We start from the raw sequence: 25,620 nt of genomic DNA, 5'->3' as shown, positions 1-25,620 counted from the left end.
GAAAATCTAAAGAATTCTCATCAGCTCTTCAGTTTTCAGCAGCAGCCACGGCAGGTCACTTCTGCCGTCCAGAAGCAAATGACAGAACAGGTAAAAACTCACCACATTGACGCCACAGCATCTAGGAAAGGATTAAAAGAGCCCGTACGCACACGGTCTACTGAAAACCTGTTGCTCTAACAAAAGAGTGTTTACTGGAAAGGCACAAAATTGTGCACCACCCGCTGTTTGTCATTTATTAGAAAACAAATTACCACCACACTTCCAGTGCTGAGAAAATGTCCACCATGTGGAACATCTTTGCCCGAGGGAAAAAAATCGAGTTTTAAGCATTTAAGCTTCCTGCTGCTGCGATTTACCACAGCTGCAGCGCAACAAACCCTGGAGAGGAAAGTAAGAAACTCCTGCCGACCGTGCCAAACAAGTGAAGTCTTTCTTCACTAAAGCTGAAACAATTTGATAGTCACACTTATTGTGAAAACGCATGTGCCAAACATTTCCTAGCCACCACTTCTAGGATTCATTGATTTTCTGTGGTGTATGTGATAGACTGCTAGCACCTCAGACAATAATCAGATATTTAATATGCATAAACCTGATCAAGGCGTCTCTGAGGTATGCTGCGTACTTCTGTTGCCAGAGGTACTAATGGAAATCAATATACTGAAAGAGTCATTATCTATCCATCTATGACTAAAAGCTTATACAGGAGGCGGCTCTGGAGGAGGATTTCAAAAAGTAGGCACGTGAAGCTCGCTCGGGAAGAGAACATTTAGCCAAAAAATAACCAGTGAGGCCAGTTTGTGAAACACTGCTTCATAGGAAAAGCAACTGTCCACTCAGTGTCAGTGTCTGGGCTGAAATGTCTTCTTAATGGCATTGCTTCAGTTCTCTGTGGGTTTGCGGGCATTCATTTACGTACAGCTCTTTTAAGGTCCAGCCACATCGTAGAGCTGCTGTTATCACTGTCCTGTTCCATGATTCATTTCTGGGCAAGCTTTAGCTTCTCGAGACGTGGCCTCACATTTGACTCTACAATTCTTAAGTATAAAGAGTTGCTCACGGTCGACTCAGTAACTGCAAGGTGCCCAGGCCCTTTAACCTCACCAGACAGGGTTCGGTACAGTTGAAGAAGTCTTTTTTATTTATTTTTTATTTTATTTTTTAAAATTGTACAGCCAACATTTAATGTGCTAACCGACTCTGAGATGTGGCACCACTGCGTAGAACACAGTCTGATGTTAGGGTGAATTTCCTTGGAAGACTGTGGCATTGTGTTAAAATATACTTGGATGCTAGGAACAAGGCTCCTTAGCAGTAAGGGTGTGCTGAACCTTGATTTCCACTTCGTAGGAAATCTACATCCTAAATTCCAACATAACTGGAAACCCCTCTTAACTGTTCACTGCATCCTTCCACGCCATTCAACTTGTCACGGGCTGTGTCGACCCGATGTGGAGTTAGACTTCTCAGGAGGTGTGCATGAGGTTGGGTGGAAGGTTACAATGTAGGTTTAAAAGGAGTTTCTGGTAACATCATAAATTACAACTACATTTAAAAAATAATAATTAAAAAATAAATAAATAAATTAGATTTCCTTCTTATGCATAATTCTGGCTTTAGTTTTAACAGGACTGCAAAGAGTCCTTTGACAACTTTCTTTGACTTTAGGTGTTCTTTAAATCTACTGTTGTACCTTTTATCTTTTAAGACACACACACACACACACACACACACACACACACACACACACACACACACACACACACACACACACACACACACACACAGTCTTTTTATACTGTGTTTGAGGGGTCAGAGACTGGACCTTGTGTGCATCTGTCCAGGATAACAGCGGGACATGAAAAGAGTGAGATTAAAAAAGTGAGAGTGAGATAAGGTGAGAAAGAAGACATAAAAGAAAGCTGGAGAGGTGATTCACACTCACTGACAGAAGCAGCTGGGGCTGAAAAACAAAAGGCTGGGGATGCAAACAAACCGCGGCATCCTGTACAACCATGTGGTTTATATCCCTGCACCATCTATCCTTTATCTGCTGACCGAGCAGCACTCAAGTCATAATAACCCCGACTTTATGACATTACACGGCCAGAAACAGAAACTCAGGTGGCTCGACGTGTAGAATACGTGCCCCGGGCTTGAGCCCTCTCTGGTTTTCCTTTGCTCCCTTCTCTCAGCACCTTCCTGCCTCTGCCTCGCTCTCTCTGTGCTGTACAATAGAGGCAAAACGCCAAAATTAAATAAATAAAACACAGACACACACAATTACCAGTCTGAAAACAAAATGTTCTCTTCCAAGCCATGAAATCTTTTCAAAATGTCACATTTCTACATGGCGGCAGTGATTATCCAGCGTTGTGAAAGCTGCTTATTCCCCCCGCTGTTAGTTGGTAGGAGTTGAAACAAATGACTCCCGATAATGGGCAAGTTCAGGTTCAGTTTTCAGAAAAGAGGGAAGGCGCTGCTGGAGACACCGAAAGACAGGAAGCAAAAAAAAACAAAAAAAAAAAAAAAAAAAAAAAAAAACCAAAGACAGCGAGAGGGAGAAGGAGAGAAATGTCAAGCGTGAGGGTGAAAGATGAGGAGGGGAGGGAGATGGAGTGAAGTGCTGAATCATCTGAGTGTGTTTCAGCAGAGGGGGGGGGGGGGGAAAGTAGGTCAGAGTGGTTGGGTGCAGCGGGTGGGGATGTTAAAATCTCCAGCTCACTTGTAGTAACTCTTTCATCAACTACTTGTTTCCTCTCTTTTCTTTCCATTCACCGCCCCCCCTCTTCCTCCATGCTGTCTTTTATGACCCCTCCTCCTCCTCCTTCTTCTTCTCCCTCCTAACAGTAATTGATTGTTCCTACTCTACCACCAGTGGAGGTCTGCGATTACTGCCACCAAAAAGGGTTTCTGACTGCGTTAAGTAAATCTGCCCTTCATTGCCATGTTCATTATGAGAAATCAGTGAAAACTGCAGTCCCTGGCGTGTTTTTTAAAGATATATTGCAGCACAAAATGCTGAATTTTACTGTCAAAGTAATTTTAGATGAATTTACAGTAAGATCCTCAAAGTATGTTCGGGCAATCTGTGTTTTACGTTGCTGATAGCAATTGATATTGCACGTTACCTCATACCATAGGAGTGTATGTGTGTGTGTGTAAGGGAACAAGAAGGAGATTTAAGTCTATAAATATTTCCTTTGCCATACAAGGAGAAAAGTTTGCGCTTAAAGTCAGAAGGGAAAGGCGTGCTTTTTGTGGATGTGGCTTACATATGGATGTTAATAAAAGCGGCACATAAAGAGTGCGTGTTTGTTGTTCAGTGTGCATGCTGAGGACAAAGTAAAGCAACATCAGTTCCCTCTATAAGGCTATGCTGCCACATAGAAGTGTGCACATTACTCTTTACCGTCTGTATGTTCTCTTACATCCTATACTCAGTGATCAGCTTTTTAAAGCAGGTTTTCTTTTACATCGATGTATTAATTGAAGTTAAGATGCACCTTTTAGGCAGAAGACTTAAAAGCTCTTATTGGATGTATGATTTTTTAACTATTAACACAACTTGAATCTGTACCATCTTCCGCTCATCTGTGATGCTAAACTCTTCGTGATTCAACTTGGTGCTGGAAACAGTCCTCTGATTTTAGCCCATATTGACGTGACAGCATTACACTATTCCTGCAGATTTGTGGGCCGCACATCATCTGTAGCCTCAGTTTCCTGAAACCTGGTGTGGTCTTCTGCGGTTTGTAGGCCATCTGCTTCAAGGTTTGACATGTTGTCAGTTAGTAATGCGTGGTTATCTGTTTGCCTCTTTTTTGCTCTTGCCCTTTTACTCTGACATCAATAAAGCATTTTGACCCAGTAAACTGCTATAGTTCATCTAATAGATGATTTGTGAGGAAAATGTCAGTAAAATACTCAGACTTGCCCATCTTCCACCGACAGCCACACCATGCTCAGAGCCACTTAAAAATCACACTTCTTCCCAATTTTGATGCTCGGTCTGAACTTCAGGAGGTTGTGTTGACCCAAATTGCTGCCCTATGATTTGCTTCCATTAATAAGCACTCAAACAGGTGTAACTGTTGAATAAAGTAACTGGTGAGTTTATAAATCTGTGCCATTAACCAGTAAACCCTCGGTATAGCTAATGTAAAATGAAATTGTTGGTGAAACTTCCTTGTAAAGTGTGTAATCATGCCGCCCTGTTCCTTGTGTCTGTTCTAGTTTTCGTGTATAATGTGACACACGTCTTCTTCTATCTGTGTCACTGACACATGTAGCCCTGATGTGCCCTCTTTGATGTATGTGCATCACGTTTCTGTGCGAGTCCTAAACGCGGCAGGATCGTAACACCAGCTCCGGCTTGTGTTACCGTAAAACTTTACCGACAAGTTCAACAGGCTGGAGTTACAGAAGGGGAACAGATGTAAGGCCTTTAATGAAGGCTAATTACACACCCAGCTCTTGTTCTGTAGCTTTTTCTGGCACACACAAACTTTTTTTTCCCTTCTTTTAAACAAATTGCTGCTCTCGTCGTGCGGCTCTCCCCGAGGACATTTATGTGTCTCATTTTGAGTGATGACCTATAGTTTTAGTAACCGGACTGTGACTTATTACAGACATTTATCAAACCGTTTATATGACCTGCTATGGAGGTTTTGGGGGTTGTTCTGCTTTGAGAGTGTATTGTTCACACTTTGGTTCAGTTATTATGAAAATTTGCCCGAGGACTCGTGGAAGAGTGCTCATCATCCCTTCTTATGTGTGTAAATAGGTTAAACAGCTTAATACTGCCCTTGAGCTGAGTTTTTTCTTTTTTAAAGATCACATAAATTGATATTTGAAATGTAAACTATCTAACAGTACAATCAAACCTCCAGAAAGTTTCACATCTTGTAAAGGGATTACATTTCAAAAGTCTTACCATTATTATGATGGGGTTACGACAATAACTCCCAGCATGACCAACAAAACTAATCAAGGCTTCGCTCAACAACCCCAAAACCACTTCACCATCAACTGATCATCAGCAAAGACATTATAAAATAGAACTCAAAGAATCCTGTCAAGCTTCATTTACTCTTCCGTGTTGGCTCTATAGATCCTACAAAGTCGCCTACGCAAACAGTCGATGCCTTAGCCGGCATTTATGCGTGTGCGTGGTGTGCCTGCGCTGCTCTGCAATTTTGGGCCCAAAAATACTAGCTGGCAGTGGAGTTTCTTTCTTTGGATTGATCTGCTCTCTTCCAGTTGATTGGAAAAATGTTGGAAGCAGAAAAGTCACTGAAGGAAACAACCGCACCAAATGAGCCGATCACACCCATTACATCACATTTTACCTTTCCTTTATTTGTATTCATATAGCACTTTTCCAAACAAAGCTTAAATGCTACAAAAAAAAGTTTAAAAAATTGAATATATTAAAAGGGAATTAAAAACAGCAATTACTAACCAGCACACACAATACCAAGAGGTAGATAAAAACATTATATGTCATGAAAAGAAACACAATAAAAATCAGTTTTAAGAAGAAATCTAAAACAGGCTACAGAGTTTGCTCATCTGAGAGTTTCACCATCGCGGAGCAGAACCTGCAAAGGCTCGATCACCTTTAATGACTCGACGAAACTTTGGGACCTCTGACGAGGCCACGCTTGCAGCCAGGCTCATAGGAAGTCAGCAGTCCTACTTAACTGCAGAGATGTCAATTGTCCCATCTCTTTGACCTAAATAGGCCAGCAAGGTTGTGCATCGGTTCGAAGCAGAGCCTACACGCAGCTTTGCAGACCATCATCTAACATGTTGTTTGTTATTGTTCGTTTCACCAGGAGGCAACGCATTTAAAAAAAACAACCTGCAGGCTTTTTAAATCGCTTCCCTTTTATGTTTGTGCTGTTGTTGGTCCTTATTTTCAGTTCCTGCCCAAAGTCATAACAGACAAAGAACTTCTTTGTACTGAAGTGAGAGAACTGAGCTCCTCGTGCCTCCTTTTGCTCCCCTTTTTATCTTTGATGAATTTTTCGCGCCTCTCCCTCTTCATGGTGAACTCTGCTATCGTTCTCTTTCCTGTGCAAACCCACTTTTCGACCAATCAGCATTTGATCTGCACATACAATCATCACCGTGGTCACTGTTGACTTGTGAAGCACTTCACTGGAGCACGAAGGTTGTATATGCAAAATACTTCAATCTGAATAGCCAGACACTTTACCGTGACCCGCATTGATGATCCAAACTGAAAAACATATGAACTAATCATGTTTACACAGCAGAGATTGCTGTATGGTGGCAAATATATCGATTTATTATGACATGAATTAGCCCAGCTTTTATTCAGAACCCTGGTAAGTTGAAGACCGTGGGAGGATTCTGGACTTGGCCACGTAATGTCGTTTGCTGTGCTCCTTTCTAGCAAGAATCCATGAAGATGTGGGAGAAAACAGTACTGCATCTACACAGGAAGGGTCGACAGTCTGTCTAAGTTCAGCTACAAGTTAAATAATTCAGTGTCAGCGAGCGTACAGACATTTTACTTTCAACACCGAGATCCAGCAGCAGAGCAATAACAAGTTTAATTTCATTTCTAGTGTGCTGCTGTGTGAGACCTCAGTGATCTGCCAACAATAGAAAGCCAGAGTTAAAAAAAAAGAAAATTCTCGGGTGCCACAATTTATCTCAATCCTTCCATTTGAGTTTTGAAACTATAATTCCATTTTGCTGTGCTCATACATTTTAATCACTCAGCTAACAGTATCTGTGCACGCAGACTTCGCTGCCGTCTCTTTACGGCCGCAAATCCTTGTGCCCGTGAGTGAATCATTCACTGGCAGGGTGGGACAGTGAACTCTGGCCCTCGAGAACGTCACTCACTCCGCATCTGCCGTGTTGTTAATAGCTGACAGGTGAGACGTGTGTATCAGGAGCAAACAAAGCTGACGGACGAAAGGTGGATGCTGCTGTAAGGGAACAGTCCACGTATCCATGGAAAGAGGATGACGCAGACGCAGCTTCACCGAGGACACCACCCGAAAAACAAGTATTCAAACCGCTTCCCAGAGCTTGGCACCAGGCAGCTACCTGCAGCTCTAACAGCACATTTGGCCTCGTCTCAAACTCCAGAGCTTCATAACATGCGAGCGAGATGGCATTAAACAATCCATTTTAAACCTAAGCTAAGGTGTAAGATGGCTTCAGCTATTCTTAGCCACTCTTGATGGGGTCTGACATAATCACGTCTGCTCCACCCCCACCGAGCTGAAAGCACAGATAAATCAAACCTACCTTTTAAGGCAGAAACACACAGAGAGACAGAAAAAAAAAAGGCACAATGCCTGCTGGCACAAGAGCTCGGGGTATTTTGTTACTGTGGTTTCCAAAGCTCTGGGTTAAGGCCCCAAAGTGGGTCACAAGCCTGCTTATGGTGGGTCTCTGCACGCTTGAAATATTGTATCGTGCTGTCTAATTGACTCCCAGGGTGACTTTACTGAAATTCTGGCATACTTGAAAAGAACAAACAAACTAAATAAATAAAAAACTAAAACAAATGGCACGAGAAAGAAAGCATGCGTACGGACAGATAAGAGTGAGAACGCAGAATCACAAAGAGCAAATAATCCTGAGGGGAAAAGAAATGATGGAGAAGGAGAGAAATGGAGGGTGTTAGAGGCCGAGGGAAATGAATACACTCCCATATGGCTTGTTGGAGGGAAAGTGAAATATGGCCCGAGTCAGGACAACACACGCACACACACACACACACACGCGCACACACACACACATCTTTGTGAGAATGTTTCAAAGCTCAGCCTGCAAATTTACAGGATAAAGGAAACATTGACTGCTGAAAGTATTACAAATTACCTCTAAATTGTGATAAGAACAATTCTCTCTGTATTTCTCATTATTGCTCAGCCTGCACAGTTCACCCTTCTCACACACACAGAGTCAGTTTACACTGATAAACGGTAAATGGGCTGGCATCACAATAGTGCATGTCTAGACTTTTGCACCACTCAAAGAGCTTCACGCTGCAATCCACACTGACACATTTACACACACATTCATACACTGTCTGTGACACAGAGCGATACATGGGGGAAGTCCGGAGTTCTCAGTGACACTTCGGCACGGAAGCTGGTGCAGACAGGGACTGAACCACCAATCTGCTGATTACTGGCTCTCCTTTAGCCACCTCAGTCCTCCGTGACAACTGTGGAAGATTTACAGTAAATCCATTATTGATGGCTGAAATTAATTAGCTTGGCAGGTTGGTTTCAATTCATTTTCACCCATAAAATTTTAAGATAAATATATAAAAAGTCATGAGTGGGATTCGGCGAATGACTTTCAGCTAATTAAAGCAAGTTCTCAATCACTTAAGCCCACATTCAATCATATTTTTAAATTCTGGACTCTAGTAGAGCAGGTTTGATTAATTCACTTAAAAATAATCTTCATTTATCTTGTACTGGGCTTTTGTAGAGCCCCAGAGTTTATCCACTGTCTAAAATGAGCTATTTTAGCTCCATTAAGGCCATCCTCCTTTGGGCCTGCATTCTTGCCTGATGTCTCAGTCACACAGAATAGTCTGTGACCGCCCTGAAAACCTCCAGTCGCAAGGAAGAAATGTTTATTCCCTGATTAGTTGACAATTGGTTGCTGGCAATCAAACTGAAATTTACTCCTAAAACCCCAGCCACACCGGTATTGGTTTGTCACTGGATGAAACTGGTTGCAAAAGGGGGCCAGCAATCACTTGCCAATTACTTAGGGAATTCACAATCTTCCCTAACGAGCGGAGGTTCGCAGTGAGTCACTCACTGGTCTCTAGACCTGCATGAATAGGTCCCAAGGTGATATACTTATTAAGTATATAACACTTATTATAAAACTTAATAAGTATACTTAATAAGTATATCACCTCTATATACCATGCTGCAGAGAGAGGAGGAGAAAAATAAAGCGTTTAGACGAGTCTGAAGCCTGAGCTCCTGCTTCACAGGATTACAAAATGTACAGAGCTCATTATTTCAACAAGTTTAAAATGAGCACCAAGAGTTGAAAGAGGATAAAAGTGATTTTTTCACGGTGGACAAAATTTATTAAAAAAAAAAAAAAAAAAGGCATAAAATGAAAGCTAAAAACTTAAAATGTCATGATATGACGCAAAGTGTCCTTCAGCTGAGAACCACAATTAAAAAGATAACGATTGGAGAATACTGTGTGACACTGAGCTGAAGAACTACAGTGTCATTCTATACATTGCACCGTATTAATGCAGCAATGCGAACTTAGCCTCGTTTGATACAGTATGCCCCTTGAACTAGGCAGTAATGCTACTGTGCACATTACACACAGTTTAATGTATTCAGTCCAAGCTGACACGTCTACTTTTGTAAAAGGGGGGGATTCTTCAGGTTTAGTGTTCAACTACAATGTTTTCCAGCAATGCTCATATTCCTGACTGGAACTGACGGATACAGCAGCTTATTTGCAGCAACAAAGAATTTCCTACCATGAATCACTGCGCATGAACACACAGTTACGATTGGCACAGGTTCCACAGTCCTAAGTCAGCAGAACTAGAGGGAGAAGCTGTTACATATAAACCTCTGCTGGCATGAACTTTGGACAGAGTTTGTGTTAAAATTGAGGGTTTGTGTTAAAACAGAGGCATACTTCAGCATTATGTTAAATGCAGCTATTTTTACAGGACCGCCGACCAAGGTATGCATCACCAGAGGAGCATGCCGTACGGTAGCAGTCTGTTTTTAAACACCCGACTAGCACCGCTGTCTCTGTGGGCTTTTTATTTTTTAAATGATGTGATTTTCAGACTTCAGATTTTTAACCACTTAAAGGCATAACTCCTATTCTTGCTACTTTTGAGCTCCTTTTTCACTGTTTTACTTTGGGAGCCTGGGTTTTCCAGCTCAGATACAGACACTTAACTTCAGGGATGAGTGGTAATATTATTTTATGAAAGAAAAAATAAAAATCAGATTGCGTAACACATCGTAAAAACAAACATCTACTAACGCACCCTTGTCATTTCGCCCGAAAACTGCTTTAAGACTCTTTATATACGAACGTATTAGATTCTAACATGATGTAAATACAGGAAATTAATTTTGGACAGTGGGAAAAATCTTTCCGACAGTCGTTACCGTCTGTTATTCTGGTTAAGAGCAGTGAGAAGGAGCTGGTAGAGCCGAGTCAGCACCTCTGCTTCCTGAAGCCCATTTCAACATACTGCAAAAAGACACTTTACAACCTTCTACTATTGGCCAATAACACAGCAAACTTTATAGCGGATCCTTTTTATAAGCGTCTCTGTTCAGCAGTGTGTTCACTTCAGCCTCTCAGACAGGGCCACGAGGGTGGAGAGGTGATGAGAAGCAGCAGCAGCAGCACTTCTGACAAAGTGCTGTAATCTACCTGCAAGCTGCACGAGCAGCTGCACCCTATTCTCATCCACAGTTAGGAAACCGGTCATGTCTGTATTTCCTTCCCCGTGTGCAACACGAAAGAAAGCCTCATTCATTCAAACATAACTTTTCAGTTCAATTTTTTTTATATAGCACCAAATCACAACAACAGTCGCCTCAATGTGCTTTACAGTGTAAAGGTAAAGACCCTAAAACTGAAGACAGCAGTAAGAGAGTAAAAGCATAAATAAAATGCAGATTAAAACAAGAAAAATCAATTAATGCAACATCTGAGGGCCAGAGTGCACCATGAGCACTTTTAAGAGAACAATATTTTAAGTGAGTACAGCTAAAACAAATGCCAGTTGATTATTAAATGGCCATAATGTGATGCAGAGTGAGAAATTAACACCTCCTACAAAGCACTGTTATAAAAAAATCTCTCTACCCACCACTTTGGCAGGTGGCCAGACATTATTTGGACACTCAGTCCATTTCAAAAATCCGTTTCAGCGCAGGAGGAGCCTCTCTGCTCTTCAAGGTATCGTTGGGGGTCTCGGTCACGTCTTTCTTTCTTTTAATGAAGAAATAATTGTGCTGACATCTGTATGCAACAACCTGCAAGGTTTGTTAGAGCAGCTCGTAATAAAGTGTTCACACAGTGCACTGAATAAAAGTCTTCTTTCCCATCACCCTCAGGAGATCCTTCATTTTCCTTCGTCTTTTCACTTCCATCAGACTCAATCACATCTTCTTGCTCACTAACTGCTAGAAAGACAGACTTCTACAGGGGTGAAGGATACAGGATTGACATTAGCACCCTAATGTGGTTTCAGGCTTTTTGGAGCTACAGCACATCAGAGGTAAACCAGCTCATCAGTGTATTCCATAATAAATGAAAATAATGTGTTAAGAGTATATTAAAATGCATTAATTGAATTACGTTTATGATAAAAGAGTTTTTCTAGTGTTATTGGGATGTTACTGAACCCAAAACTTAGAGATATCATATACTGTAGTCTAATGTTCTTGTGGATATAATCAGTGATTTAGTAATGTGGTTTTAAGGCTTGGCCCGATGGTGGAGGGTGTCCTCTTTGATGACCTCTGATCTCTGCTTTTTGCCAATGATGTGGTTCTTTTTGGCACCGTCACATGGTGATCTCCAGCTCTCACTGGGGTGGTAAAGTGTCAGTTAGCACCTCAAATTCTGAGGCCATGGTTTGCAGGTAGAAAAGGGTGGAGTATGCACTCCCGAGTCTAAAATGAGGTGCTGCACCAAGTGCAGAAATCTCCATGGAGGTCTTGTTCACAACTGAGGGGGGAGTGCAGCGGGAGACTGACAGACAGATTTGTGCAGGATCAGCAGCGATGTGGGTGTCGTACCGATCTGTAGTCGTAAAGAAAGATCCAAGCATGAAAGTGAAAGTGTCACTTTCTTACTCTGTGGTAATGAGCTCGGGGTAGTACTTAAAGAATGAGGAGAGAGACTCAGAGTAGAGCCGCTACTCCTCCACATCAAAAAGAGCACGGTGAGGTGGTTTGGGCATCTCCTCGATGATGGAGTCTGGGCTTGTCCTACTGGGAAGAGGCCCAGGGCACACCCAGAACACACATGAGATTATATCTCTTGGCTGGCTTGGATGTCCTTCAGTGTCCCCGCCCCGGAAGAGCTGGAGGAGGTTCCCAGAGCAAGGGAGATCTGGGTTTCCCTACTAAGACTCCTGCCTCCGGAAATCCAACCCAAGGAAAGGAGCAGGAAATGAATAGATAGATTAGTAATACCTGAAAATGACAGCTAGAGTGTACACAGGTATGTTGGTGTGTCTCATTAGAACCAAATCATTATTGCCATTTAAGTGACTTCCTACATTATTTTTACTACATCGGCTTCCTCAAAATGCCCACAGCCTCACTAGTCCAATATGCAAAAAAGATTCAAGCAACTTTATGTTAGTGTTGCTATAATTTCAGTTTAATCTTCTAGTACAAACAACTGCTTGGACTAACTTTTATTTACTGTAATATCAGCTCACCTCGCGTCACATGATCCGGAGAGTGACTTGCTGCTTCACTCTCTGGCTTTTCTGATATTAAGAGTCATGCTTTACTATTGATTTTGATAGATAAAGTGCCACGTCTGCATTGGCTCACTTCCTTTAACAACTGATGATAGCTTAACCATTCTTAATCTGCCAATTGTGGTTTTCTCCTCTTGCTTTTGAAAGCAGTTGTTAACAGCTGACATCCCAGTTTGCTTTCTCTCAGTCGCCTTTCTGTCTTCCCTTTATGATGAGATGCACATTAAAAGTCACTTACATGATTCATCATCTAGGTAGACTAAACCATTGTGCATCGTTTGTAAGGGGTGAAAGTACCATCAGACAGCCTTCACTAGTTTTTGGGATCAAAGTTCAGACGCTCAACTGATTTATTTAGACGGTTTATTTCTCAATAATTACTTGGAAAAATAAATAATAAGAAAATGTAAATAAAAACAAACTTTTCATTCCAGGCCTGCAATGGCCCCACCCACCAATGAGGCCCTGCGTAGTCAGTCCCACTTTTGACCCCACCATGAGGCCTCTCTTCATGATAAACCACAGCTACCCACTGACTCTCTCTCACCGCTTCTCTGTGTTTCACTGAGGTCAATGCATCATTGGGCAATATTACATTTTAGCATTATTATTAATTAACGGCATAAAAAACATCTGATGTAAACTGGAGACAATATTTCTTGCATCAAATTGGATTTTTAATCTCCATGTCAGCAGTCTTTACAACAAAATTTATTTACTGTTATAATAACTGTGATATTAGTTTTCCAGATGTTCCCCAAATATTTGAAAAAAAAAAAAAAAGTTGCCTGCAGCTCATTTGGGGCTGAGGAACAATGGCAGCATCGGGATCCTGTCACCCAAATGTGACAGACCTCAAATCACACACATCTACTGTAAACGCTTACAGATGAGGAAGAGCTGGATGGCTACAATAAAAGTTTGCCGGTATTTCAATCCAGCCTGGGTTGCATTTAAAATTTGATTTGTAATAGACAGACACTAACAGCCAAAATCAAAGCAAAAAACCCCAAAAAACAAGCAAAACTAAAATCTAATCTACAAACCTGACACACACTTCCCTGATAAGAACACAGTTTTTCTTCTATTTCCTTCAATTTTTAAATATGTCAGAGATGCATACATGAATGTATTTATGGATAAGATCATAAACGGAAGTTCTTTACTCTTAAAAAGGCAATTACAGGTTGAGAAGTCAAACTAAACATGTCAAAAAGAAACAGTAGCGCGCTTCACTCGGGCAGCGTCTCAGTTTGAATCCAGGAAAGGAAGGCATTTAATTCAACAGGATTAAAGAGCAGCTACATTAAAACAGAAACATCAGAAAGCTTACAGATGATCCGAGTCCATACGCCTGATCGCTTACTCTGCAAATTTATGCAAAAATATAAACACGGAGCATCATTAAAACATTATTACAGTCCAGTGCAGCAGCTAAAATGCCATAAAGGGTTTTTAATTTTGTTACATTTCCATTTATGTAATACCTGTAAAATATATTTGAATATCTCTGACACAAAAATATGGGCAAAGGCTAAATGCCATGATCGTCTGAGCTCCACATCAGGCCTGTTTGGATAGCATAGCCAGATAACCGGATTACACATTAAAGACTTGCGGTTCTGAAAACATCAACGCCAATGTTGTGACACAGCTACAATCTCTCTGTGACATACTGAATAAAAAAAGGGGGGGGGAGGTAGGGGGGGCTGCTCTCTTTTCTCTTGATGTTCAAATAAAAACCAGCTCTTTGAAAAGCTCTCGTCTCAGAGCTGGTCCCCCGAACAATGGATATCTTCATTCCTTTCAACTTTTCCGTAAAAGCTCGTTGTCTGCCAGCGAAAAGAAAATCATCATAAGGAGAAAACAATCCAGTTTTGGAGCACACGCGCAGATGCAACATGCTGTTGTGCTGAGCCACAGGACCCTATTAATCACCGAGGGGGGCAATACAAAAAGATGAAAACAGACCTTATGCCACAGATCAGGTTGTAATGAAGCTATCTGCCAACAGATGAATAACCACTTTAAATCGACAGATATAAACTGCTTTGCCACTGCAGTGCTATTAAGAAAGCTTTTTTACTTTTTTGATGGCCATCACTTTTTCTCCTTGTATCTCCACAACTGTCTGGCTATTCCCTGCAGTCTTTAGTCAGGCTTTCAGAGTTTACACGTCATGACTAACCCCTTCTGAGTGGGATAAAATAAAAGCTGCTTTTCCACTTGTATCATCAGTCTTCTTCTTCCATCTCTCCATAATCACTCCCTTTTCTTTGTCCTTTGGGAAGGATTTAAGCTCGTTCTTTACGAATGCTACGCCTATCAGGAGTTTCCATTCTCACGCGGCACATGTGCAACTTCAAATAATAATTTATGCTGGCTCGGGGCTTTTGGGAAATGAAAACCACAGTTTACTTGACTCCATGTATAACTGGCAGTCAACAGCGATCGGTAAGTTGAAATCTTACTGAATGCTTCAGCAATATGATTCTGAAATATTTGAGTGGAATTACACAATCAGAAATCAGACACACAAATAAACTGTCAGACGGTAAATGTAGCGTACTGTAGGAGATAAACATAAACACAGCCGTGGGCATTTATGGGACAACGGAAGAGTTTGACAGAAGAGCAACTGTTGCTGTGGTGAATGCTGCAAAAGGTTTATGAGGAGAAGTTTCCGAAGAAAGCTGTTGGGAGCTTTGTGTGTTTGTCAGACTTTGAGTATTTATCTAAGGGAGGCGTAGTTTTTTTAACTGTGTTTAACGAGCAGCAGCTAATGTAAACTCCAGTCTAGTAATTCCAGGTAGTGGAGCTTCTAAGAAGTGACAAAATAATACAGACAGTGGACCTGGTACAGTCAATGAGGCTCAACTAAAAGTCCAGCTGCTCACTCCTTTCTGTGGCATGTTTTATACTTATCATTTAAGGATAAATAGGCGAGACTGAACAGCCGTGACAGGTGTAGCCGCCTATTTTTAGACAAGGATGTTTCCCATCATTCAACACTTCACAGGCGTGCCCCTAGATAGCATCACAACAGATGACTGTAAGTGCTCTCCATCATCTACACACACAAACAGGCAGTTTCACCTGATTGGACAAATGCTTGAAGAGGGCTGCCTGTTCCTAAATTTCATTGCTGGCCCAAATGGAGTACCTTATTATTTACAAACTTTCCACCTCATTAGAAAAGTAGTTCTCCCTTTATTTAAACAGGAAGTTTAACTTCAAATCACATTTTTCCTGCTCCAAAATGGGGAACATTAATCTAATGTGTTTTTTCAATGGAGAGAGAGAGAAACCAGATTTCCTGAGGAGAGCGTGCAAACTCCACCCAGAATGGCCCAGGATCAAACTCAGGACGCACAGTGGTGCCATACGGTCACACCGAAATGTGTTTCTGGAAACATTTGATGTGTTATGCTGGATTCATGGTGTCTGTTTGTGTAGGTACTTAGCTACACAGGGTGAAGGAATACAGGGGGGCTTGTGTTCAGTTCTTCAAAGAACCAGCAGCACTTAGCTCAATGTGGATGCGTGGGTCAAATGCTGATTGGTTGAAGAGTGGGCCGGAACAGGAAAGGCAGTGAGAGCAGAGGGTGAAGCGTGAAAGAACATCTGAGATCCTAAAAACATCATGAACAGCACAGAGAGTAGCTACAGTGGACAGTTTTCATTGTTTTTATACACCGAGTTTCACCTCAGCTCTTTGTGTGTTATAACTTTGCTCGCCGAGTAGCCTACAAACTGGTTGTTCCCCATATTTTTGACAGTGGCCCAGATGACACTAAACAGATACAGTATGCATGTAACAGTCCACAAAGCTCTCCGTACAATCAATCCACAACTATCTACAACTATGTCCGTTTATCCTGGAGCTAAATCATCTTTGCTTTTGATCAACTGTGGCTGGTTTCAAACAGAGTTTCTGGATCCTCGTGTTGCAATGCAAACCTCAGATTTGCAAAAATTTGCCTACAAGCACAGTGAGATGCTACCAGAGTGTACTGCACAGCTCAAAGGTTTGAAATCCAACTAATTTTCATATTAGATGAAGATAACCCAAGTAAATATAAAATGCAGTTTTTAAAATGATGATTTCGTCTATTACGAGGGGGGAAAAATATGCAAACCTCCCTGGCCCTGTGTGAAAAAATAATTGCCTCCTAAACTTAATAACCGATTGTGCTACCATTGGCAGCAATGACTGCAGTCAAGCATCTGTGAATACTGGCAACGAGTTTTTCACATCACTGTGGAGAATTTTGGCCCACTCTTCTTTGCAGAATTCTTTTAATTCAGCCACACTGGAGGGTTTGAGAATGAACGGCCTGCTTAAGGTCACGCCAAAGCATCTCAACCAAACTTCATTTTGTTTGAAGTGTTTTTGGGAAAATGTAAGACAAGCCTTTGTGTTCTCTCTCTCTCTTTTTTATTGTTCAATGGTGAACTCTGACCATAACAGTGGCGAGTGAGGCCTGCAGTTCTTTAAATGTTATTCTGGGTTCTGTTTGTGACCTCCTGGATGCATCAATGAGCTCTCAGGGAGTGAATCTAACGCTCTTGGGACAGGTAGGTATGGATAGCTTTTTCCCCTTAATAAATGAAATCATCATTTAAAAACTGCACTGAAATACACTGTATTTACTCAAGTTATCTTTGACCACTATTGTTTGCTCAGAAACATGTAAGTGTGACAAATATACAAAAAAAGTAACAACACTAAGAAATCAGGAAGGGGGCAAATACATTTTCACATCCTTGTATCTGTGGATGTGTTCCTCTACAGCAACACTTTCTCTCCTGAGACTCTAAACGTGTAAGCTTAACGTGATTTTAAAACTGCTTTGGTTCAAAGAGTGTTTGTATTTGACTGTTCCCTCGGAAAATAAACCCACAAAAAACAGTAGTGACACAACTTCTTCTTTGGTGTTTCTATTTCCACCCCGAATCACTTGAGCGCCTGTCAGAAGTGATCATTATTTAAAAAGAGAGCTCACTCGGTCAATACTTCAAACAAAAACCGTATATCTGAAAAGCATTCAGTACCCAGGGATTCCCGGCTTAATTTAAGCCTTTTATCGATTGCTCTGTGGAACTGCATTTAGTTAGTTAGCAACAACAGATCTGCACGCTGGCTGAAATTACATTGTATTTTGGCATTATAAAAGTATCGAGCTGCCTCAAGTGGTTTCAAAGCCACAGGTCTTTAAGCTAGATGATTGTATTGCAGTTATATAAAGCAGCAGGAACTCCAACACGTTATCATTATTATGAGGGACGCAGTGTGTGTGCACGCAGATTTCCCTAAACTTTATGTTACAGATGCTGGTCTGTTTACGTGTGCGCACAGTGTTGTGTCTTCTGCAGACGGTGCGGGCTCGGGCGCTGCGGAGCAGAGGTCAGCGTCCTTCATCTGTACATGAAGACAAAACACAAGTGCGATCCAGCATCATCGCCATCTTCGCCCTCGCCGAAAGCGTGATTTGCCTCTTCTCCATTTTTTCTAGCGTTTTCCGCTTTAAAAACAACAAAGCGCTCAGAGCGAGTGAAGCAAAGCTTACCCTCGATGAGAGACAGACGCATTGATAAAGCCGAAGTTTGAAACAGGCACAGACAGGCAGAGGCTGAACGCCTACAGCTGCAGATAACAGAGACTGCAACTTTCAGTCAGCCGCGATCCCCGCTGAGCTAATTCATTTAGGTTCGCTGGAGGAGTAACTCATTCCAAAAGGCTACCTGCAAATCTCAAGGCCCGATGCACCTTTGGGTAAAAACCGAGCTCCATAGCAACTGTGTCGATGTGCGGATGAATGAATCTGGCATTACTGTTTACAGCATGTGTTTGTGATTTGCTCCCACACAGTCCCTCTTCTGCTTTTCCCCTGTTCTGTCACTAATTTAAGACACACAGGTTGAACCGTTTCGATAGGTGCGGGTCACAGACTTCATCTTAAGAACAACTCTTTGATAAATCCAATTACCGTCTGTCTGGAGCTTTTCTCGAACAGATAATAACTTCCTTAATAAAGCCTGCGTTTGCTGCTTTTTCCTGCAGTGCGGTGCCACCCTCCTCTATCAGCCATTTAGCTCTCCTCGCACCCCACTGATTAGCAGGAAAACAAGATTCGGTAAGAAGCTGGCTTCTCGAGAGCTGGCAGGAAGAAAAACCTTCTTAGGTCTGTCCAACAGAGAAGACTTTATTGGGGTATCCTGGTGAGGCAGCAGGCTCGTGTTTGCAACATTATCCTCCTGTGTGCAACAATGCGCTCGCAGATATGAGGGTTTGTACCACATCCAGCTGCTAGGAGATTCCTGAGGTTCCCCGCCGTAGTACATACTGTAGTGAGTGAGTATGGGAAAAGAAAAGAGAGTACCCGCTATGCTACAAACTAGGAGAAGAGAGATTTCACAGTTATTATCACAGAAAAAGCTGATTTTTTTTTTTTTTTACATTTCCAACTGTAGGAGGCTGATAACACAAATTACTACACTTTTCCAGAAATAACAGGATAATACTTTTAAAGTACAAATGAGGTTGTACAACGTTCATGGGAGGGTAGAACGCAGCAGCTTCCTGTCAGCTCCTCAGTGCTGACACGTTTCTGATATGTTGATTACAACCTGCAAAACAAAGACGTCAGACACATAGAAGTGGAGTTTGTGCACACCTGAATCACATGCACGCCCCCTTTTTTTCTCTGCTCTGTGCCTCAGACATAATAATCAGCTGTGATGACGCCGAGTATTTCCCTCTCTCCCTTCAAACAACTCGGCTCAATACGAGCAGACTCGCTAATGGCTGAATATTAAAAGAAAAATCAATGTTCCCACGGATGGACCACAATATCTTGGATCAAAAAACAACAGGAACATTTTGTCCAAAGGTTTTTCTATTGGAACACTGTGAAATTTCAGGGTTTTGGTTTTTGGTTTTTTTTTGCTCTATCAAATAATGCGTGCAGACAATTTGTCAGAGATGGCCACATTAATTTTTGCTTCCAACACCGTGATATTAGCTTACAGGCACTGATACTGTGCTCAGAAAGTCTTTAAACTGTCATACACGAGCCGACAAGAGACACATTCTTCCAAATACGGGACTTTTCAGCTGATAATAGAGGAAATGCTATTTGCCAAGAGCTTTGATCTACACCACAGTATCATGACAGAGCTGAAGAAGCCAGCTGAACTAATTCTTCTGGCAGAGACGTGGTCTTTCAGATTATTCAAGAGTGGGCATTTGAATTAGTTGCCATGATAGTCCGAGTCCTACTCTTCATGCTGGCAGGATGCTGAATTCACCTCAAGGTGCTTGTGAGCACCAATAACACAATAACGTGTAGCTTGTTGGATGCAAGCAGTATGTGTTACAAATAAGAGGGGGTGGTGAGATGCATATAAATATCTTGTGTTTTTGTGAGCTAGAAAGGTTGCTCTGAAGTCTCACGTTGCACCGCTCAACACTGCATCGACATCTGCCGGTTGCCCTTATCTCAATTTAATTAAAAACGTGACCCAAAGAAACACCAGCAGGTACCGAGGAAGTCACTGTGACATTTTATAAAGCGATTGCAGGTTAATTGGCAACACTTTGCAATCAGCACTTTGGGCTCTCTGATCATAATTATTAAGCATTTTATGTGTTTTTAAACACACTTCACACGCAAAAAAGAATGATATGATCCTGAAAGTTAATAAGAGCAGTTACAAATTTCAAAATCACAGCTAAGAAAACATCCATGGTCTTGTTAACAATTTGCTGAGTCTACTCAAACACCAACCAGAACAAGTGTTTTATGGCAATGGCGGAGAAATGAGGAGAAGGCTTGATTGTTGCAGCCTTCAGGGGCACTACTTTGTAGTTATATACACAGTTTAACACAGGGTCTGTTTTGTATTGGTGTAAACAGCCTTTCAGCAAATATAGGCTGAATAATAGCCTTAGGTAAATGCATTAAAATCATATGCTAATTAGCAATGTGTCCATCTAGCTTTTGTTCATTTAACCATAAGAAGCTGCTGGCTCCGGGTTACAGCATGCTAGTCTGATTGAAGCTATAATACTGAAGAGATATGTTAAGTTAGAGTTGTCACGATAGCTGTGTACTGTATGATATTTGAAACTAAAACATCAGTGCTATTGATGTACATATAATGTAACAAATTTTTTATATACATTGGTAAAGCCCAGTTCAATTATTCCATTTTATTTTATTTAAATGGCACCAACTCTCAACAAACGTCACCTCAAGGCTCTGCATATTGCAAACTAACCTTAACCCAGGGATTTACAGCTCTGTGGTAAATTTACACCATAGGTACACTGTAACTGCAAAACCCTCTGAAACTCTACGCCTTAACCTCACGTGCACCACACCAGAAACTGTTGATTCTTCCTGTGCATTTCCGGATACTTCTTCACCACAGTTTTTGAATTGATTAGTAGAGAACAGCAATCAATGCCTCATATATAAGAAAATATATTTAAAGTACCAGTACAAGGACTCACATGTGTCAGGGACATTCACAAAAATCAGAATAGATGTGAGGCAATGTACAAAGAAGTGGAAAAACTTGAGGGACAAATTTCTCTAAGAAAAATAAATGGGCACAACAAAGAGCGAGCACCCAGGAGGCAAGAGAGTCCCAGCTTTCTATTTAATATATTGTTGCTGGCACTGCATATGAAACATGACCACACAGTAATTAACACATAGAAATGCCCCCAAAGCGAAAACCCCAACCATCAGACGATTACCACCCCAGTCAGCAACACTTGGGGACAGTGGGGAGGAAGAACTCCCTTTTGAAAGGGAGAAACCTCCAGCAGAACCAGGGTGGGGCGGCCATCTGCCAAGACCAATTGGCAGTGAGGGGAGGACAACAGGACAAAAGACACACTGTGGAAATGCAAAGTGGTGTATAAACATACAGAGTGAAAAAGGGTGAGTGAAGAAGAAACACTGCATTGTGGGAAGGCTCCAGCAGCCTAGGCCTATTGCAGCGTAACTAAGGGAAGATTTAGAGTCACCTGATCTAACCTTAACTATATGCTTTATTGAAAAGGAAAGTTTTAGGCCTGATCTTAAAAATAGAGAGTTAATGAACAATATTAAGGTTTAACTTGGATAAATTCTCTACACATGTGGCTACATTATCATTTTTGTGAAGCCAAATGCTGACATCAGGAGAGCCCCGAGTTGAAATAATTGATTACATCTACGGAAAATTGATTTTTCCATCTTTTCCTCCATTAATGGACTGAAACCGGTGCCCAAAAATCACTAATAAACCTAACTGTGGATTTGGGGAATTATTGCACCCCGGCCAGTAACTGTAAAATCTATGAATGTGTTATTCAGTTGGTTACAAAAAGCACATCCATGAAATTTAGTCCATTTTTTGAGAGTCTTGATGAAGCGTCAAGTCCATTTATTATGGAGTTTATTCCATGACAGCAAAGCGGGGGAGAGAGATCATTAAATGCTTCCGCTTTCTCAGACTGAGACGGGGGAGATGCGATGGAAAAAACAACACTTCACCTGTGCAGCACCGCGTTTGTTTAACCAGATTAAATGTCCCTCTGTGTAAAGACACCAACCAGGTGGAGGCCATCATCCATATTAATGCCACCTGCAACCCAACGCCAGTGAAAGTTGCTTATTGTGGAGTGTCACTTTGACCCCTCTAGGAACTTCAAATACACACAAACACACACACACACACACACACACACAGAGTGAGGAAAGCTATCAGCCTAATGGAAAAGTAAAAGTGCTGCTAGGGTTGACTGATGCAAAGCAAACACAGAGAGACAGATAGGACAAGACAAGAGAAAGGTGGGATACACACAGGACATTCACACACATATACTCACACACACAGCCTGGAGAGGTAATAAAGGCAGTGTACTGTGCACACAACCACCCATGCAGACCACACCTCACTCACTCACACACACACCAGAATTCACTGACTTACATTAGCACACAGGTACACACACACATGCTAGGTGCTCTCCCAAGGCAAAACCCAGTGTCTCACATCTATCTCAGAAGATAGGTGTAAGTTTAGCTGTGCCGTGCCTTGCTCTTCATGAACACCTGGAGGTTATTTAACCTGGATTATGTACTGCTTGCATATACGGGCCAGATACTGAAATCCATGGCTCCTAAACATGCACAGAGTCACCCCACCAGCTGTGATGTTTCACTTTTATTGTCCGGTAGAACAGCCAGCTACATGTCTTCAGGTTATTATAGAAAATCTAGTCTAATAGCTGCTCTAATGGAGGTTATAATGTTCAGGTTTTCATCAAAGTGTGTGTAGAAGTGTGCCAGTTCAACTGTGTGGTCACTTTGGAGGAGGCAGTTTGGGTTAATTTGCACTGCCTTATACTGAGAGGTGCTTCTATTAATACCAATACCAATTATCTTCTCTATTGATTAATCTGGCAGGTCATTTCTCAAGTAATCTTCCGATCCATAACACCAGATCTGAGCTGGCCAGTTGGAGAGGTGATGTCTTTATGCTGTTGCCCAAGTCAAGAACTCAAACCTTTTATAATATGTTAGGAAAAGGAGAAAGCAGCAAATTCCCATATTTGTTTCCCACTAATTATTATTTTTCATTATTGATTAATCTGCTGAAGTTTGGACTGTCACAGCATCTAATGACTTTATCCGGACAGCATTCCGGGACCAGGACGTCAAAAAGAGAGAATTTTGAGGAACTTTTAAGATTTTTAAGCTAGAAAAGTCAGAATATTTGATATCTCCTTTCATCTCCAACCTCTAATATTTAACCCTCTCTGATAGGCAAGAGGTGGACAGAATATGAGCCACATAAAGATAAATCTCTGGAGATTCACCGCAGGGCTGGTGGACCGCGCTGCATCGGCTTAATTCAGTGTAAAAATGTTTTAACAGGGGGGAATCTGTGCAGCACAGGGGGGAAAGTCTAAAATCAGAAGAAGAAATTTGTTTTAAAGACGCCGCTTTAAAAGAAAATCTCCTCCTGACAGCACAGTGCACGTAGAGCTTTAACCCGGCGTTAATCTGCACACTTCCTGATCTCTGCCTAGTTATCGGAGCAGCAGCAGCTTGTGCTGACGTGCTCTATAGGCTAACCCCCACCACCAGTACCTCCACCTCCCCCGGCCCTGCGAGCCAGGCCAGCAGCCTTATATTAATTACAACCCCCCCTGCATGCTTGATTCCGCTGTCACATCAGCCGGCACCGGCACCGTGAAGTGGTGAGCTGGGCTGCCTGGAGCAGACGCGCTCCGAGCCCCGGCACAGCGGGAGGTCTGTGTACGCCGACCAGCCAAGGAGCGAGCGAGCCAGCCAGCCAGCCCCGCTACCCCGCTGCCCTTGTCCACACCAAATCAATGCCTCGCCACTGATACAAGCAGGCCTTTTTCCCCTTTTTTTCTTTAAAAAAAAATCAAATTCCTCTCCGCATCGTGCAGCCGCAACCCCCCCGAGCCCCCAGAAAGGAAGAAAAGAGGCTCAACAGCGCCGAACCACAGCGCTCCATCTTCGCTTTGTCCTGGAAGAAAACCTCCACACGGACACAAAAAAGCAGTCGAGGAAAGGAAATCCTACCTTTCGACTCAACGCTGTCCCCGAGTAGAAGTAGTAGGCTATCCCCAGCACCCACAGCACGGCAAAGCACAACAATATCCTTGATTTCCTCCGCATGGCTGCCTGGTTTTTGCGTCCGCCCGCCCGTGTGTGTGCGCTTCGCGGCTCCCCCTGCTCGGCTCTCCTCTCGGCTGTGAGCGGCGGCTTGTCCCGGTCTGTTGTGTCCGTGCAGGGCGCTTCGCCGAGCGGCTTCGGCAGGCTTCGTCAGTCGATCAGGCGGAGCGGAGCGAGCAGGAAGCAGCAAGCCAACATCAGCGAGGTTAGAGGGCAAAGGCTAGCCGACTCTAATCCAATCAAAACACCGGCCTGGAAGAGGGCCGGAGCCGTCAGCGAGTCAAGCTGTACCGAGCGGTTCCTTACTGAAACCGAGAAACAGGGGCTGGACAGTCCCCGAAGGAAATGACTTGTAAACGTTCAGTTATGTGTCTGTGGGAGCTGTGAGAGAGGACGTGTGATCATCGTGATTTCACTCTGTGTGGAGCCGCATGCGCTCTAAGGAGACGGTAGGGGCGCAAGAGATATCCTCCCTGCTGCAAACCGGGTATAAAAACTGAAAACGAAAGCTTCCCGTTTAAATCTTTCATTGCCCTGACATGAACCGACCCATTAAAGGTAGAGACGGATTAAACAGCCCAGAGTTTTGGGGTTTTTTTGGTTGGTTTTTTGGTTGTTTTTTTTTTTTGAAGAGTTCTTTTCCATGTCTGCTTCCAGCCCATGATGTTGCACATCGGAATAAGTTTATTTCAGTAAAAAGATCTGTGACAGCAAAGGAACAATGGGAACTGCATCCATTCCTTTAGATTGTTGTGAAATCCATAAAAATGAATCCCACAGTGGAACCTTTCGTGTCATTTCTCACTCATATTCGTATTTAATCTAATGAATGGTCAGAAAATAACAATACGGAGTTATTTTACAGTAACATTAATTATTAATAATATTTTTTCCATTAAAAATGCCAGACTTCTTCCCTTTGTAAACTTAAACTGTGATTATTTACTGCTTTTCTCCCACTTGTATCCTAATAAAGCTAAAATCTTGAGTTCCTCAACATGTGGAGCCACTTTACAATATTGAAGTGGTTCAGATCTTCCTACCTTTGATCCTCCCAGGAACATTAAAGTTCATAATTGACACCTCTTGGTCTAACAATAAGTTTTTGATTTTGAACTGCAGACAAACAATCAATTAATCCACTGATTAATGAATAAAGAGATTAATCAGTTTAAGTAGAACGTCAAAGCAGACAGTCACAGTCATTCTAAGCTTGTTAGCTGTGTCTTACCTCTGTGCTCAGACCAGTCTGGGTGTAGCTGGTTGGTCCTGATAAGCTGTTGAAGTTGAAATCTGGTGTTTGAAAACAACTTATCGGTCCTTTTAAATCAGTAATCAGTGCTCATAGTGGCCTGGCTGCTTCCCAAAGGACATGTACTATAAATATAA

The 25,620-nt window shown here is 42.2% G+C and overlaps 1 protein-coding gene across 2 annotated transcripts in view; it reads right to left on the bottom strand.

The window, feature by feature from the left end:
* Window positions 1–25,283, bottom strand: part of galnt2 (UDP-N-acetyl-alpha-D-galactosamine:polypeptide N-acetylgalactosaminyltransferase 2) — a 70,336-nt gene extending 45,053 nt beyond the window's left edge. For both annotated transcript variants that reach the window (XM_063477379.1, XM_063477380.1), the window contains exon 1: window positions 24,139–25,283. In XM_063477379.1, coding sequence (XP_063333449.1) covers window positions 24,139–24,234 — 96 coding nt within the window. In that variant the 5' untranslated portion in view covers window positions 24,235–25,283. The remainder of the gene's footprint in view (window positions 1–24,138) is intronic.
* Window positions 25,284–25,620: the final 337 nt, after the last annotated feature.

This window comes from Pelmatolapia mariae, linkage group LG1 (genome assembly GCF_036321145.2).
Source record: "Pelmatolapia mariae isolate MD_Pm_ZW linkage group LG1, Pm_UMD_F_2, whole genome shotgun sequence".
NCBI classification, from domain to species: domain Eukaryota; kingdom Metazoa; phylum Chordata; class Actinopteri; order Cichliformes; family Cichlidae; genus Pelmatolapia; species Pelmatolapia mariae.
This window is presented reverse-complemented; position numbering and strand designations above follow the sequence as displayed.